General features: G+C 43.5%; 1 protein-coding gene across 1 annotated transcript; it reads left to right on the top strand.

Moving 5' to 3' along the window:
- Positions 1–1,457: 1,457 nt before the first annotated feature.
- On the top strand, positions 1,458–14,608 carry LOC309377643 (alcohol dehydrogenase 1-like). Its single transcript, XM_081925223.1, has 9 exons — positions 1,458–1,624; positions 7,911–8,012; positions 8,900–9,041; positions 10,235–10,322; positions 10,431–10,653; positions 12,153–12,413; positions 12,798–12,933; positions 13,430–13,568; positions 14,443–14,608. The coding sequence occupies exons 1-9, from the start codon at positions 1,607–1,609 to the stop codon at positions 14,465–14,467; spliced, it is 1,134 nt and encodes a 377-aa protein (XP_081781349.1). The 5' UTR covers positions 1,458–1,606; the 3' UTR covers positions 14,468–14,608.
- The last annotated feature ends 1,637 nt before the right edge of the window (positions 14,609–16,245 follow it).

Genomic DNA, 16,245 nt, shown 5'->3' with positions numbered 1-16,245 from the left:
CATTGTCTCAGGAATTGAGTAATCACCGTTTCAAATGGTGACAGACTACCAGGAAAGGCAATCAGATAAGGCATTATCAGATAACCTGGCAGACAGTAAAAACAACAACATTCAAATTTCTGTTGTGGACCACCTTTCCTATGATGTAGGTATGATGTTTGTGGGGGGTGGTCTTGGGTTACACCCCTTCTGTGATGTATGTATGATGTATGGAGGGGTGGTCTTGAGCTCCAGGGCAGGGAATTTAAAATGTCTATATAAGGGCAGGCACACCTTTGTTCTGGGTCCTCCTCCTTTCCTACATGTGAGGGGAGCACCCTGTTGCAACAGATCAATAAAGATCAGGCTTACTAGCTGCTTTGCTTCTCAGTGTTCTCTGGTTGGCCTCTGTTATTTTCTCCTACAAATAGGGAACCCACGTAAGGACTCTATACAGGCTCTTGGATACCCCAGAAGGGGGAAAGGGCAGATTTTGTTTACAACAGACTGAGCCAGCAGGTTTTCTCTGGTCCACCCTCCGGGTATAAATTACCGCCAGCCTCCACCACCCCACACAGTTTCTGTTCAGATTTACCCACCTCCCTATCTGTTATGCTTTGCGTGCTGTGCTTGACCTTGCGATAGACTTTGCTGGTTGCCATATTCAAGGCTGGGCAGGAATTCGTCCATTGGTCTAATTGGCCTTCTCTGATGGTTTTGCCTACCTCATAGCAATTGTCACAACTTTGGCAGCTTAGACCTCTGCTTGCCTCTCCACAGCTCAGGGTATCCTGTTAAAGGGATTTGGAAAGAGTTGCTTCTGTCCAGATGCCCAGGCAGGGGCAGGGGCAGGGGCTATATCTACACTAGAAATTTTAGCTGGAGACCAGTCAGAATAGGGGGAAACTACGCAAGTGGGAGGAAGCATTGCAAATGAGGTGCAAGAACTGCATTCACTACAGGCATCCCCTCCACTTAAATGTGATTCACTCTGTATACACACAGCCATGGGAAATAGATAGGGGGGAGGGAGGGAGAAAGGGAGAAAGAGAGAGAGAGAGAGAGAGAGAGAGAGAGAGAGAGAGAGATTCGTGATGGCACGAGAGAGTTGGCATGAGAACAAAACTAACAGATATTCTTCAAAAACTTGTAATGGAATTTCTCTCTCCCAGTTTTGACCCTAAGGGTTTTTAGCATCTGAGTAAACGCACTGTGTGTGATTATGCTCTATTTTATATAAATAATTTGAGAAAGCGAACACGGACCAGAATGATTTTTACTAGTATATACAAGTTCTTAGTCAAAAAATCTGTAACTGAGGTGACCTTTTTCTTTTTGGATCCAATATTGTGCTGGCTCTTAATAGTTAACTTTAGATGGCAGCTCTAGGGGGATTTGATTTAAGCTAAATATCTGCCAAGAAGGAAAGAACTTTGAATGCCAGCTGGAAATGGCCCCTCCCCTTTCCCAGATGGCCTATCATAGATAACACATTCTGTGTGTGTGTGTGGTGGAAATAGTACTCTGTGTATATGTTCTTGCATTAGGCAAGGAGTGATAAGCAAGAAGAGAAGTCCTTTGTAAAGGAGTAAACTTGTGGGAAGACTGAAAGTCACGATCCAGACACATGGCAACTGCAGAAAAGGTAAGGAAGACTGTTTTTATGGCTCAGTCTATCTAAATCTATCTAAACACAACATGCTAATGTTTGCATTTGCACAGATGCTACATTGCTTTGAAGAGGAAAGAGCTAAGTGTTGCCACATCCCCATTGCCAAAACGGAGACACCTCCTCTGATTTTTATTTTTGCACATTCACTTCGCAGCTGCAAAGACCAAGCTGGAAAAGCTTATCTCCTACTTGTAGATTCCAAACATGAGCCTGCTTGATATACGCGGAGGAGACAAAGAGCAGGATGTTATATTTTCCCGACAATGCTAAAAAGCTGGCATTGTATTGTGTAAGCGTTAAATAATAAAGGAAGAAGTTCTGGATTTAAAGGTTGCCTCAACCACAACTGGGAAGCTGCTTTACCCAAGTTACTATTTTTAAATAATCCATTCCATATATAGAGATAAAATATTTTTACAAACCTTACCAACTTAATTTGATAATAAACCTGCCGTTTGTATAATGATGCATGTATATAATTACAGTGTTCCCAGCAGCATATGCTGTTTGACATTGTCTTGTATCTAATTGCATCAGTGCATAAGAACACTCCGTTTTTCAATTATGCAAATATTCTTGGCCTTTTGCCTCAGAAAGCAAAACTCTCTAGTTTGATTTACAAGTCAGTATTTTTATCTTTCATCTGCGGTGGAAATTAAACTCTGAAAAGTGTGATGCAAAAGGTTAGAGTTGTACTATGCCATAGGCCATAGTCTGACTCAGATGCCCTGTTAAAAGAATTTCAAGTAGGAGAGTAGGAAGGAGCAGAGTCAGCCAGATTTGATACCTGCCAGCAGTATCATAACAAGAGAGATTGCCATACAACTCAGTACAGTGGTACCTCAGGTTAAGAACTTAATTCGTTCCGGAGGTCCATTCTTAACCTGAAACTGTTCTTAACCTGAGGTACCACTTTAGCTAATGGGGCCTCCCGCTACGCCGCCGGAGCACGATTTCTGTTCTCATCCTGAAGCAAAGTTCTTAACCCGAGGTACTATTTCTGGGTTAGCGGAGTCTGTAAACTGAAGCATCTGTAACCTGAGGTACCACTGTATAAGGGAGCTCCTTAAATATCTCCATTATGAGCTTTGTGACATTCCTGATTCTAAACGGATGAAGCGTTTTGTGCACGTTCATGTGTCTTGGAGATATAAGTGTGCACCATTTCAAAGAAACACAATGTTCTTCATATTAAAGGGAGAAATAAGACATGAACCTTTTGACAGCTTTGCATGTTACAACAAGTATGTCAACATGAAGTGCAGGTGTTGCATCCCCCTCATGGCCCTTCTAGCGCAATGCAAGGGGGAAACAATTTGCAGGAGTGAGATGTGACAACTGGTTTTGTATTTGGAGCTGATGTCTCTCACCCTTGCAAACATTAAGACATCATACCAGAAACACATTTATCTTTACTGATCCCTCTCTCTTTGTGTGTGTGTGTGTGTGTATACACTATATCTATATCTATATCATCTATATCTATATCATCTATATCTATATCTATATATTTATCTATATCTAAATCTAATCTATATCTATCTATATCTTTCTATCAAAAGGTTTCCGATTTATAGCACAGAACAGAAAGGAACATGTTATATTAGACTAGATGTCAGTAGAGACAAACAAAACTGTCTGTTTCTTTTCTCTGTGTTTTATCTTTTTTCAGCTAGAAATTCAGTTCTCCGCATTTATGTAGCAATTTGTGATTTAAAAAAAAATATCCTCATGACAATTTGTCAGTGTTTCGGTGCAATTTTTTCCTAATAAACACATCTATGTACGCAGAGTTGACTAATCTTTTTGCAAACAATTTGCCCAAATATAGTGAACTATTTTTTACACACACACACATCTATGCATGACTTTTTATGCACATTCCCTCCTAATAGTTGCATTTTTGTACACCTTTTTTCGATTGGAAAACAGCACTGCGAAATGAAAAAAAAGCACAAAATTCAAACAGCTATGTTTTGGTTAAATGAGTCCTAATTAGGTAATTTCTTATTAAAATGGAAACAGGATCAAATTTCTTCCCCATGCCTGGATGTTGGAGGGAACAGTTTCTCCAGCCCAGGCTTCTCTCCTACACACCTGTTTTGAAGGTGCCAGGAATGTTTTGTACAGAGGAGGGGTCAAGCAAGCCTCTACCTGCAACCTGTGAAGGGATACTACCTGGAAACAGGGCTACAAATCTCACCTGAGGTGTTGCAGGTTCAACATCGGGAATAATCCCCACGTTTACCCATACATGGCAGAAACTATTTGTCGTTAAATGGGGATTAAATGGTGCAACTTATGTACTATTAAAATGCCTTATAAAATGCCTTATAAATGAAAGAACTGGGTGTGGACCTTGACTGTCCTGGTATATTAACTGCATACCACAATAACTATGTAACTGAATGCTGCAGGCAGAGATTCAGAAAAGGCTGCTGTTAGTGGTAAACAGCTCAGAAGAGCTGTATTTCAAGGAGAGAGATTTATAGTAGCTTGTGGTGCAACAGTCATGCAAGAATCCACAGCTTATCATGAACTACACACAGTTTTATGCAGGGTGGATAAAAAGCAATGATTTTTTTAAAAAATAGATTTTTTTAATTTAAATCGGATTTTTAAAATAAAGATTTCTAAAGTTTCTAAAGATAGTTTTCTATTTAAGTTACATTATAGTCCAAAGGCTCTTCATCAGGAAATAAGGATTTGTTTAAAGTTTTTCATGTGTGCTAAAACTCAGTCAGAGGGTTTTTTTAAAAAAATTGTTTAACCACATCAGTTAACAAACATGGATACATATGCTATAATGTTATTGTTTTAGTTAAATAAATAGTTTAAATTGTTATTAAGGAAATAATTATTTTTCTCCTTCCAATAAAGTACAGCAGAAAAGTTGTCCAAATATAAACAGTTAACTTATTGAACCACACAATAATTTTATAATTATCTGTCTATGTATTTCTAATAGTATAGCCAAATCAGTAATTTCAGTAATCAGTAAAAACTACTCTGAAAATTTATTATTCCAAAAATGAAACCTTCATCTGGTTGTAAATACTAAGATTATACAAGAAAGTATGAGTCTTTATGTTAAAAAAATATGATTTAAATCAAGTCTTACTGATTTAAATCAATTTGATTTAAATTAAATCCACCCTGGTTTTATGACAGTGCAGTTTCCTATAATACCCAAATTCCCATTTTCAGTGTTTCTTTAATATGAATGAAGCCTAAGGGCACAAAACAGAAGGCTCAAAACTGGTGAGGGGAACAGATACACAGCAAAGGGCTTCCGGGCATGGGCGTAGCCAAGGAGGGTCAGGGGGCAGCTGCCCCCCCATCACGTAAATCAATAAAAATACTTAACTAACTGAAGTTCTGCCCCCTGTAACATGAAGCCTGTCAGGAGCTTGTCCTACACTCGAGTAGGACCCTGGCAGAGAGACGTGCCCGACTGGCATGTTCTCTCCCTCCTGGTTGAATGTTCGGGAGCTTCAAAATCTTTCTTCAGCCCGAAAATCAAAGCGAACGATGCCAACAGACCTCAGCATTTTGGCTTTATTTACATATAAATACACATGGAGCACTGCAACATGGCTCCCTCTCTCTAAAGCATCAGACAGCAAAGAGAGAAAGAACAAAGGACAATAGTCCCACTTCACAGAACACAATAACACAAACATCCTGTCTCCATCACTTCCCACTCTGTGGAGTCAAAACATACCACGTCATGTGAAAAACAACAATTCCATGACTGCAATCACGGAGCAGGAATTCTAACAGAGCCTGCCATCCCCAACATAAATCCTGGCTATGCCCATGCTTCATGGTTGTTGTATCAAACTAATTCGTACCTATATCCCATTGTGGAAAACTTCGAGAACGAAGCACTTGTTGAGATTTCATCAGCAACAACAGGGTGAAGCATGAAATCAGAATCCAGTAGGGAAGTCGGAGAATTCTCTCCGAAACAGAAGCAGAATTTGCAACTGTTTGCAAGTTTGTGCCATATCCAAGCTGGAAATCAATCCAGTGAATATGATCCATTCCAGTGCCATTTTTCTACAAAAGAGGTACCTAACCTCACCATGAACTTCTGCTTTGTTCGCTTAAGAGTAGCAATGGCGCCATGTTGTTGTTTTTGAAGCCCACAACAGATACCGTATTTTTCGCACTATAGGACACACTGGTCCATAGGATGCACCTAGATTTGGGGGGGGAATAAAGGGGAGGAAAATAATAATGGGGGGCTGGGGCGAGGGAAGCCCGAGCTTCCGCCTCCCCCAGAACAGGACCCAGAGCCATGCCGAAGCTGCGCGCAGCTTTGGCATTGCTCTGGGAGCTTGCGGGGCTGGGGGAGGAGGAAGTCCTCCGCCAGCCTCCAAACCATGTCGGGAGACAGCGGGATGGCGCGCTGCGCCTCTCCCGCTGTCCCCCGAGTTTGCAGGGCTGGCGAGGGGAGGAGCAGGCTTCTCCCCCCACCAGCCTTCTAACCAAGTCGGGGGACAGCAGGATGGCGGCGTTCTGCCTCCCCGCTTGTGGGGCTGGCGGTGGGGCTCTCCTGAAGCCTGGAGAGCGAGAGGGGTCGGTGCGCAGCGACCCCTCTCGCTCTCCAGGCTTCAGCGAAAGCCTGCATTCGCACCATAGGACGCACACACATTTCCCCTTCATTTTTGGAGGGGGAAAAGTGCGTCCTATAGTGTGAAAAATACGGTACATAAATTATGTTAAATAGCCAACAGTGACTTAAATAATGTAATATATGGCAAACTGCACCAAAACGGAAACAGTGACAAAGACAAGCACCTTCTCTTGTGCGCATTTCTGGGTGTACAACCTAGTTCACAGCAAGGCTGCAGTCCCAAACATACTTACTAGGAAGTTAGTCCCATTGAACACAATGGGACTTGCTTATGAGCAAACACATGTAAGATTGAGGCAACAAAAGTTTTGTGTGGAAATTGCAGAGGGTATTTGGCAGGGATCTCTGCTTTTTAATTTTCGATGGTTGTAACACACCTGGGACCTGCTAGTGTAGTGCAGGTAATGAATTATTATTATTATTATTATTATTATTATTATTATTATTATTATTATTATCTGAGCATCTTCTATACTGTATCTATTTTGAGTGGCTATTTTGAGGTGGAGGGCAGAGACTGGATTGTATGAAGACCGAATAGCTATATTCAAGTGGATGGGTTGAAGAGTGGTAAGTAAGAACACAAGACAAGCCTGCTGGATTATGCCAGTGTTCCTGCTCTCTTGCTGGAATAGATGGACCAATGGTTTAGCATAGTCCAGGCAACCGCTGTACGTACCCCAAGCTGTTAGGGTGAGCCAGGCTGCAAACTGAGCAAATACATAATGTCTTGTTGGAAGAGGGAGAGATTATTCTTGCCAGTAGTCTGAACTGATAATATGCAGAGCAATTTTGAAATAAGGCCTTGGGGCCAAGGTTGCGCTCACCTGCTGTAGGGTGAAAGTGGCAATCTCCATGCTGACTATAGGAAATCTAAGGTTGCAATCTTAACTGAATCATTATAAGGTACACTGTGAAATTCATCTCTGACCTGTTTTGATTGGCTCCATTTCCACAGGTGATCAAACGCAAATGCATAACGTCTTGAGTTTCCTGTGACATTATTGTTCCTTACTTTCTCCTTTTTCTTTAGCTGGCCTTATGCTCTACATATTACTACAATTCCATTTCTTATTTCCCCTTTTTCTGTAGTTTGCAGCAGTAGTGGAATACAAATGTTTAGTTTGGATTAGCTTATCCAAACAGAACCAGAGATTGGAGGCGGCAGGATGGGATGCATTTGTTATACTGCAGGGGTTGGGTGCGGAGGGGACAGAGGTGGAGACTGAGGAAATCACTCTCCTTGTTTTCTGATGTGTTTGTTTTGTTATCATCTTTTAAAACAGCACACAGAATGTAGGTGGGGGGGAAATTGGCCAGACTGTGTCTCTCCCCTAATCTCACATTTGCACTCAGGAAAAAAGTGAATGTACCATTACTTTTAAAAGGAACAAAAAACTGTCACAGGGGAAAATGGCAGCAAGAAGGGTAAAATGGCAGCAAAACCTGCTGTTTTGGCAATAATAGCACAGGATGAGGACAATTGATCTCTGCTGGGGCTTAGATTTTAAGTCCTCAGTGGCTTGGGACCTAATATCTGAGGGAAAGCCTCCTCCCATATTGTCCTGCCTTTGAAATTCATCTTTGATCTTGTTTTGATTGACTCCATTTCCACAGGTGATTAAATGCAAAGCCGCAATCATCTGGGAAGTTGGCCAATTGCCTTCTGTGGAGGAGGTGGAGGTTGCACCACCAAGAAGTCATGAAATTCGAGTGAAGGTAAAATATATTATTCCAAAAGGGAAGGTGCTTTCATTCATTGTCAATTATGATTGCAGTGGCTGAGGATCTTGTGCCTAAACTCTGAAAGCTTGGATAGGGGAGTCTTGAGTGGTGGAGGAATGGTTCTGGAAGACTTATACTTAAAACTCAGAAGTTATTCTTTCCTCAGCAGTGTCTATTGACAAGGCAGCTCTTGGCAGAACTGAATGGACTCCATGCAAAAGAAGAAAGATCCTCCTAAATTCTCAGTTTTGTGCAGAATTTCAGCAATAGTTTTGGTGTGATTGCATTTGAAACTTACACAGCAATAAGAAGCAATGCATATCCAAAAGCTCCGAGCAAGTTCAAACAAGATTAACAGTGAAAGATTCTCCCTGTTGTCTTTCATACAAAGATTATCCAGTGATATGACTTCAGCCCCTGAATCATGCCACAGCTGCAGTCTGAAATAAGTCAACCCAGGCACAATTTTACCATATTGTAATACCATCTGATGATTTACCTGGTATGCTTTGACCATACCGGGACCTGCTTAGCTTCTTCAAAGCGGTAGCCTCATGTGCCTTTATATGTATTTCTGGCTAGTCCTTTGCATCACAGTTAGTAAAATCTGAACGAGATCAAGTGGGTAACATTCTTGCTGAAACTTCCCATGTGAGCTGGTCCTCTCTGTGAATTCCTGATTCTTTGAGGGCTCTGTTTCCAAACTATTTCTCCATCGGGGGATGAAGTTGTATTAACAGAGTATCTGCATGATCTCCTGTTCACCTGGAGACCCATGTTTATGACAGAGACAAAAAAAATCAGTGCCAGTTCCTGATGAATATGTTTGCTAGGTGGAAGCAGTGAAAGTACTGGAATCGTATTTTGCATTCCCCCTGCAGATAGTGGCCACTGGGATCTGTAGGACAGATGATCATGTACTGGAAGGCATTTTCCCAAGCATAGACTACCCAGTTATTGTGGGTCACGAAGGAGCTGGAATTGTTGAAAGTATTGGACCAGGAGTCACTTCTGTAAAGCCAGGTAAGGATGGGGCAGATCAGAAACTCAGAAGTGCCTGTGTATTGGACACCACTAGGATTTGCAAGCATGGTGTAAATAGCTTGACTACACATCAGCCCCAGCAATCAAGGCCCAATAGCCAGGGATGGTGGGAGTTGTAGGATCACATTATGTACTAGAAATAATCTCTTTCTTCAAGTACCCATCAGAATCATAAGAAACCCCATACCCCAAGGATCCTTGTCCCAAATCAGTGACCTTTGGGCATTGCCACCAAACCCGATAGTATGTTTCTCTGTTGAAATACCTCTTCCAATAGCTTCGTAACAGACAAAGTAGCAATCCAAGCACTGGCTAAAAAATAATTAGGAAAAAAGAGCTAGATAAAATCACTATAAAATGTTGTGGTGATTTGGAGGTTCAATCTGAAATCAAGCTCTTCCCCCCCCCTTTTTTTGTTTTCCTTTTGGTGTCCTCTACTGTGGGTTGGTGAAGGACCCTATGTGAGGGGCAGGCAAGGAAAGAGCTCCCAGGGTGGGAGGCGGGGGTGGGATAAAGGGAAGCTCCCAGGTGAGAACTGCGAGGGTCCGCTCCTTTTTGTGTGATTTAAGGGTTAAGAGCCACCTTTGAGAAATGACTTTGCATTTTCTTTTCTTTCTTTTGTTCTTGTTTTCATTTATTGTATTGCATTATGAAAAAGCTTCAATTAAAAAAAAAATATGCTGGTGTAGGGGATAAGAGATTGCATGCGCTAAGGATCCTTGCCCATCTTCAGATTTCCTTTGGGCATTGATGCCAATCCTGAAATACATTTCTCCTTTTCCAACATTCCTGGTAAATATCACTGTGTTTCTCCCACAAGCAAGCAAGTATACCTTGGCAGAAATGCTTTGGCTTTATTGGTTGACAATAAAAGCTTCCTTGTGCAAAGGGGCCCTCTGTGTACTGGCTACAAATTAATCAGGAAAAGATTAGATAAAAATCACTATAAATTGTTGTGGCAATTTGGAGGCTTAATCTGAAATCAAACTGGATTTGAGTTTGTTTGTGTTTCTGGTAACTTCTCTCCCTTACATCAGGGATGTAGGCTTACATTATGCATGTATGTTCTGTATTTCATTAATACTATTGCTACAAATTTGTCATGGCCTTTGAATAGAACAATAAGCCTATGAACTTAAACTTTGTTCTTGTCCTTGTTGTTTTCCCACAAGGTGACAAAGTCATTCCTCTTTGTATTCCCCAGTGTGGAGAGTGTGGCTGCTGTTTAAGTCCTAAAGCTAACTGCTGCCTCAAGTCCCAGTAAGTTCATCTGGCATCATCTATTAAAGATTTGTTTTTCTTAGTAATATGGAAAATTAGTATTTAGTCCAATTTATGATACAGACCAGTCTGAATCTTCACAAACAGCCTCTGTGAACCTCTTCAAAATTTGATGCCAGATAAGACCAGCAGGTTCACCTGCAGAGGGAAACAGATCCACCACTTCCTATGGACGAGCACATTCTCCGAATACACAGTTATGCCTGAGGTTTCCATTGTAAGAATCGACAATGATGCTCCGCTGGATAAAGTCTGCCTCTTTGCCTGTGGGTTTTCTACTGGCTATGGAGCCGCAGTCAATTGTGCCAAGGTAAGAATCAATTTACATTTCTGTTTCTCAAATAAGTGAAACAAGAGTATGCTTACTCCCTGCTAGAGAAGAGAGGCACCTTCAGATATCACTTCCCCCCCCCAAAAAAAAACTGATGCTACTTGAACTTCCCTGCTCTCACTGGGTCAAGCCTCCCAACAGTACCTCTAAAAGGAAGCAGCAAAAGGCTGTTGTTTGGGTAGGTCATTGTGTTTTGATCTTACTTTCCAGGCATTGTTAGTTCACCAGCTTTACTCCCCAGAAGTCCCCTTTCCAGGGTTTCCCTCAAGCAATCAGAGACTGTACCTGTGTGAACCTAACCTCTTCTCCTCCCTTTTCATGCCTCTTCTGGTTCTGAGAGATAAGTGGGGAGGGAGCTTGTCACAGCAGGAGGGGGAGACACCCATGACTCTTCACCAGCCTGATTCATCTCTGCCTCTTGGTGTATCTCCACTTGAGGAGATTTCACCCCTCCCATATCCAAGAATCTGCTGATGCTCTCTGCTGATTCTTCAGAGAGGAGGGGCGGTTTCTACTCTCTACTTATTCCGCTCCAGCCTCACATCAATGTGTCAGAGAGAGAGAGACTGAGTGTTAGAGAGAGATCGTATGTATAGATAAGGTTGCTGCTAACAGCAGCTGCAGTTCAGCTTTTTCGTTTAGACCTCATTTAGCTCTGTATATAGTTGTGTATTATAGTTGTAGATAGAATAAAGAAGATACAGAACTGTTCTCCGAGTCGTTTATGCTCTGCTGTACTCTGCTATACTCTGCTGTGCGACGACTGTCTTCTTGTTGGAGTGAATCCGGTGCTCACAACTCTAAGCTGTGAGTCCAAAGCTCTTTGACCTGTTCCTGTGCAGAAGGTGGTCTCTGGAAGTGCTACCCCAGCTCGCCTGGCCCAGTCGGGGCTGAAGTGGATGAGTCCAGTCGGTGGCACTGGCTCATGGGCGATGCTGACACCACTCACCTCCCAGCTTCAGCTTCTCCCTCTGATTCTGGACTTCTCTGCGCCACAAACTTTCCCAGCTCACTAAACCCTGTTACTTCAACTTCCGACAACACCTCTTCACCCTGTGACCATTCATCATTATCCCACCACACCACTCCGCAGGCTCTGAGCCTTCCTCTCTTTGTGATTCTCCAGCTAGTTCCTCCCAACATTCCTCTGCATCCAACCAGTCCATGACATATTTTGTATCTCATCTTTCCTTCCAGGAGCTCAAGGTGGCATATACCCCAACTAGTTTAGGTCCCACAATATTCCCAGTGACTGACCCAAGGTGACCCAATGAGCTTCATGGCAGAATGGATATCTGAACCGTGATCTTCCAGGTCCTAGTCCAACACCGTAACCACTACACCACAGTGTCTCTCAGTTCTGTCTCTCTATGCCTCTTCTCTTCCAGTCTGCCAGTCTTCCTTCCTCCCAGATCCTCAATCCTGCTACATCACTTGTGTTCTGGGAAGTCCCTAATGCAGGTTTTATTAATTTGCAGGTTGAACCGGGCTCTACCTGTGCCATCTTTGGCTTGGGAGGTGTCGGACTGTCTGTTGTCATGGGCTGCAAAGTTGCTGGAGCATCCAGGATTATTGGGATTGACATCAACAAAGATAAATTTACTAAGGCCAAAGAGTTAGGAGCCACAGAATGCATCGCTCCTCAAGATTTCAAGAAGCCCATGAATGAAGTTCTGGTAGAGATGACAGGTCTTGGTGTGGACTACGCATTTGAAGTGATTGGACGCACAGACATTGCGGTATGTTTTCTGTTTTGATGCTCACATCCCCATTTTTTGGCTCTCCTGTTCAGTCCAGGGCTCACATCTGTGATCACTCCTTATATAAGCAATGCACCTGGCTGGGACTACGTAAAAGATTTAGGTGGGAAATTCTGAAGACAGAGGGAGGATTCACAGTTGGAGGCAATATGCTTCTGAATTCTACTAGCTGGAAAATGCAGGAGGAAAGAGCATTGATGTACTCTGGTCTTGTTTTGGGGCTTCCTACAGGCATCTAGTTAGCCACTGTGATGCTGGACTAGTTGGGACACTAGCCTGATCCACAGGCTATTATGTTCATATGCTTTTATATTGCAATACCATTTCCATTTCTGACCTCATTTTTCTGTGTGTCCCAAACAGGTCACTGCCCTTAAATCCTGCCATTTGGGCCATGGCACCTGTGTGCTTGTTGGGGCACCTCCTGCAGGATCACAGCTCTCCATCGACCCTACTCTGCTCCTCACAGGAAAGAAATTAATAGGATGCTTGCTTGGAGGTGTGGATTGGTTAAAGTTGTTGATATATGGCAGCTACTGCATTGATCCATAGAACTGGAATGGACATTGAAGGTCACCGAGTCCAACCCCCTCCTCAGTGCAGGATCTGCAGTGGGATACAGCCACATCATCCCAGATAGATGGCCTTTCAGCTTCTGTTCAAATACCTCCAGCCTAGGGAAGCCCATCACCCACTGAGCCAATCTGCTTCCCTACACTAGGTAGTTTCTCCTAATGTTTAGCTGAAATCTGCTTCTCTGCAGCCACAGCAACCCTGATAGATTGCCTTCCAGCCTCAGCTTAAATACCTCCATCCCATTGGCCTTTGATTCTATTAAGCTTATTTTCCTAACTTATAAACAGGAGTTATCCTCATCTTCTAAAAAAATGTACGGTAATTTATAGTTCACACATCCTGACATTTTCTGTTCTTTAAAAATAATAAGCATCCAGCTTGCATGATGATCCAGTGTCCTTTTATTTCCCCCACCCCAGGTTGGAAGTTAAAAGATGCTCTCCCTCAACTGGTTTCTGATTACATGAAAAAGAAATTTAATACGGATGCATTAATAAGTCACACATTGCCCTTTGAGAAAATTGCTGAAGGCTTTGAGCTTTTACATGCAGGAAAAAGGTATGGGTTCTATGTTTTATTTTTTATCCTTCCTTCCTTCCTTCCTTCCTTCCTTCCTTCCTTCCTTCCTATCTACTGAAAGAATGGTGGAGTGGCAGCACTTGGCTGACCACCCAAAAGCTGAAGGGTGAGGTGGAAGTTTGAGGAGGCTGGGAGGTCAGTGTGGTGAAAACACCCCAGCAGAGCCAATCCATGGTTCCTGCTGGTTCATTTGCATCATGCCAACCTCCCAGCCATGTCACTCCTCTTCAAATGGGGCCTCCCTGATCCAAATCCAAAACATTCATCTCCATGTCAGTCTTCAAGTCAAAAGAAATTGCTACATCTCACATGGCGGGGGGAGAGTGAAAGGTGAAAATGTTCATGTTCCTTTTTACATGCTTTGGAAACGTCAGAATTTGACTTTCATCAAAGCAATCAAAAATGCCTCAGATGACAGTATACAGACTGTTAAGAGCTGTAAACAGAGCCAGCCCTGACATTAGTCAGAGTGAGATGGCTGCTTCAGGTGGCAGATGCCAGGAGATGCACAGCACTGGGAAGATGCTGGAGGACAGAAATTTTTGGTGCAATGTGAACGGACCTACAACCCCTGGACTAGCCTGTTGTCCTTAGGCACAATGATGGATGCAGTCGCGTCATCTGTGTCAGAATAGGATTCAGTAGCCAGTCTGGTCAGCTTCTGAACATGGAATGGGAGGAAAGCACTACCATCTTGTCCTCTGACTCAGGCCAAAAAATGTCTTGGGCCAGCCCTAGCTATAAAGTATTCAAGCAGAGTCAAGGCTGTTGCTATGATATTTCCTGATGTCTACTGAATTTTGCTAGGGTGCTTTCTCATAGTTACATTAATGTTTTCCCTTTTCTCTTTCAGTATTCGCTGTGTTTTGTTGTTTTAAACCTTCAGAAGCATCTAGCAAGAGGGGCCACAGCTGAATACAGCTTGCCATCCTGCAGATCATTTGCATCCCTCCCCAAATTCAACTGAGCTTTTATTGAAATGGTTGAGGGTTTACAACCAGTAAGAGTTGAGAAGCAAATGTAGCGGAAACATGTAACCCTTATATCCGTTATTGTAGCCTGCAAATGCAGGGCGCATGTGCTTTTAAGATGTTGCTGGAGCCCTCTGGTGTCCAACTAGGAACCTTCCAACCAGTTCACCACCCCCTGTTGCAATGAGCCATTGTGAACACACTACACATTTAAAACACTATCACACCACTTTAACAATCGTGATTGACTCACAGAGCTACGATTCCAAGACCCCTTAACAAACTAGAGTTCCCAGGATTGAGAAACAATGTGCTTTGTGTATGCTTTAAATATACAGTTTGCTTGTGACCTTGACTCTTTCTGCATGGTCAGGGTTCCCATTCACAGCAGCCAATACCCTTTAGACCTTTCACTTGGTGCTGGACTAACAAATTCTCTGACTAGGGCTACGGAGGATAATAACTAAATGAAACCTCCAGATTTAGGGGAAGTATATCCCTAAGAATACCACCATATCGCTCCAAATATAACCCACCCCTGAATACAGCCTATAACAGATCAATACCATAATTAATGAGAAGCCCCAACAAGAGAGGGCCATTGCCTTCATGAGCTGCTTGTGCATCTCCCAGAAGCATCTGGTTAGCTATTGTATGAAACAGGACATTGGATTAGATCAGCCTTTCTCAACCTGTGGGTCCCCAGATGTTGTTGAACTACAACTCCCATCACCTCTAGCTAGCAAGGCCAGAGCTCAGGGATGATGGGAGTTGTAGTCCAATAACATCTGGGGACCCACAGGTTGAGAACTGCTGAACTAGATGGACCCTCGGTCTGATCCAACAAGGATCTGATCCTAGATTCTTATGTTAATCATACTTGGACCTTTTGTCCCTGCGGGTGGGTCGTTCTTACAATGTGATCCTTTGACAAGACATTTCCTTGGCACAATTGACAATGCTTCTTTCTCATCTCAGTGGGACTCATTACATCTGGGGCAGGCTAGGTATGCATGAGTGGTGATAGCACTATCAGCTGACTTGGAGAGCAAGAAGAACAACATTGTTCCTTTCCTGAACAGCTGATAGGTACTACCCTTGTTTTTTTCCAGCAAGGCCTATATGAACACCATCCTGGCTGGTCGATTAGACTAGGAACTCTGTAAGCAGCACCCAATCGCATGCTCATTTCCTCAGACATCTTAGGATATATGGGTGCCCCAGAGCAGTCTTTTAAAATGTTCCCCAGGAGCTCAACAGAAAGCAAACAAGCAGCAATAGTTTAGCTGTAGAGAGTCCATCGCTTGCAAGCCAAAAGAGCGAGGCCTCTCCATTGGCACTGACTGCAACTTTCTGTGCAGTGGCTCCAGTGGCGTAGCGTGGGGGGTGCAGGGGGTGCCAGCCGCACCGGGCGCAACATTTTGGGGGGCGCACTCGCAGCTCTCTGCCCCTACCTGGTTCACACACTCTCTCTCACAGTGCTGGCTGTGCGAATCCGAGCTGCCAGGTCGCCGCCCACTGTGCGGAGAGAGAGCGAGGGAGGGACTATCTGGGGGAGGGACAGTGCAGCAAGCTTCGGGCCACGCAGGGCTCTTCTGACGGCGCCGAGCCCTTCGCGGAGGCTGCGTCGCCCGTACTTCAGAAAGCGGTGCGTGAAGTTTCCCCGCAGCAGCCAGCCGGCCCCG

The sequence above is a fragment of the Podarcis melisellensis genome, assembly GCF_964234715.1.
Source record: "Podarcis melisellensis genome assembly, chromosome: 9".
Classification (NCBI taxonomy): Eukaryota; Metazoa; Chordata; class Lepidosauria; order Squamata; family Lacertidae; genus Podarcis; species Podarcis melisellensis.
The sequence above is the reverse complement of the archived record's forward strand: the minus strand, read 5'-3'. Positions and strand labels throughout refer to the sequence as shown.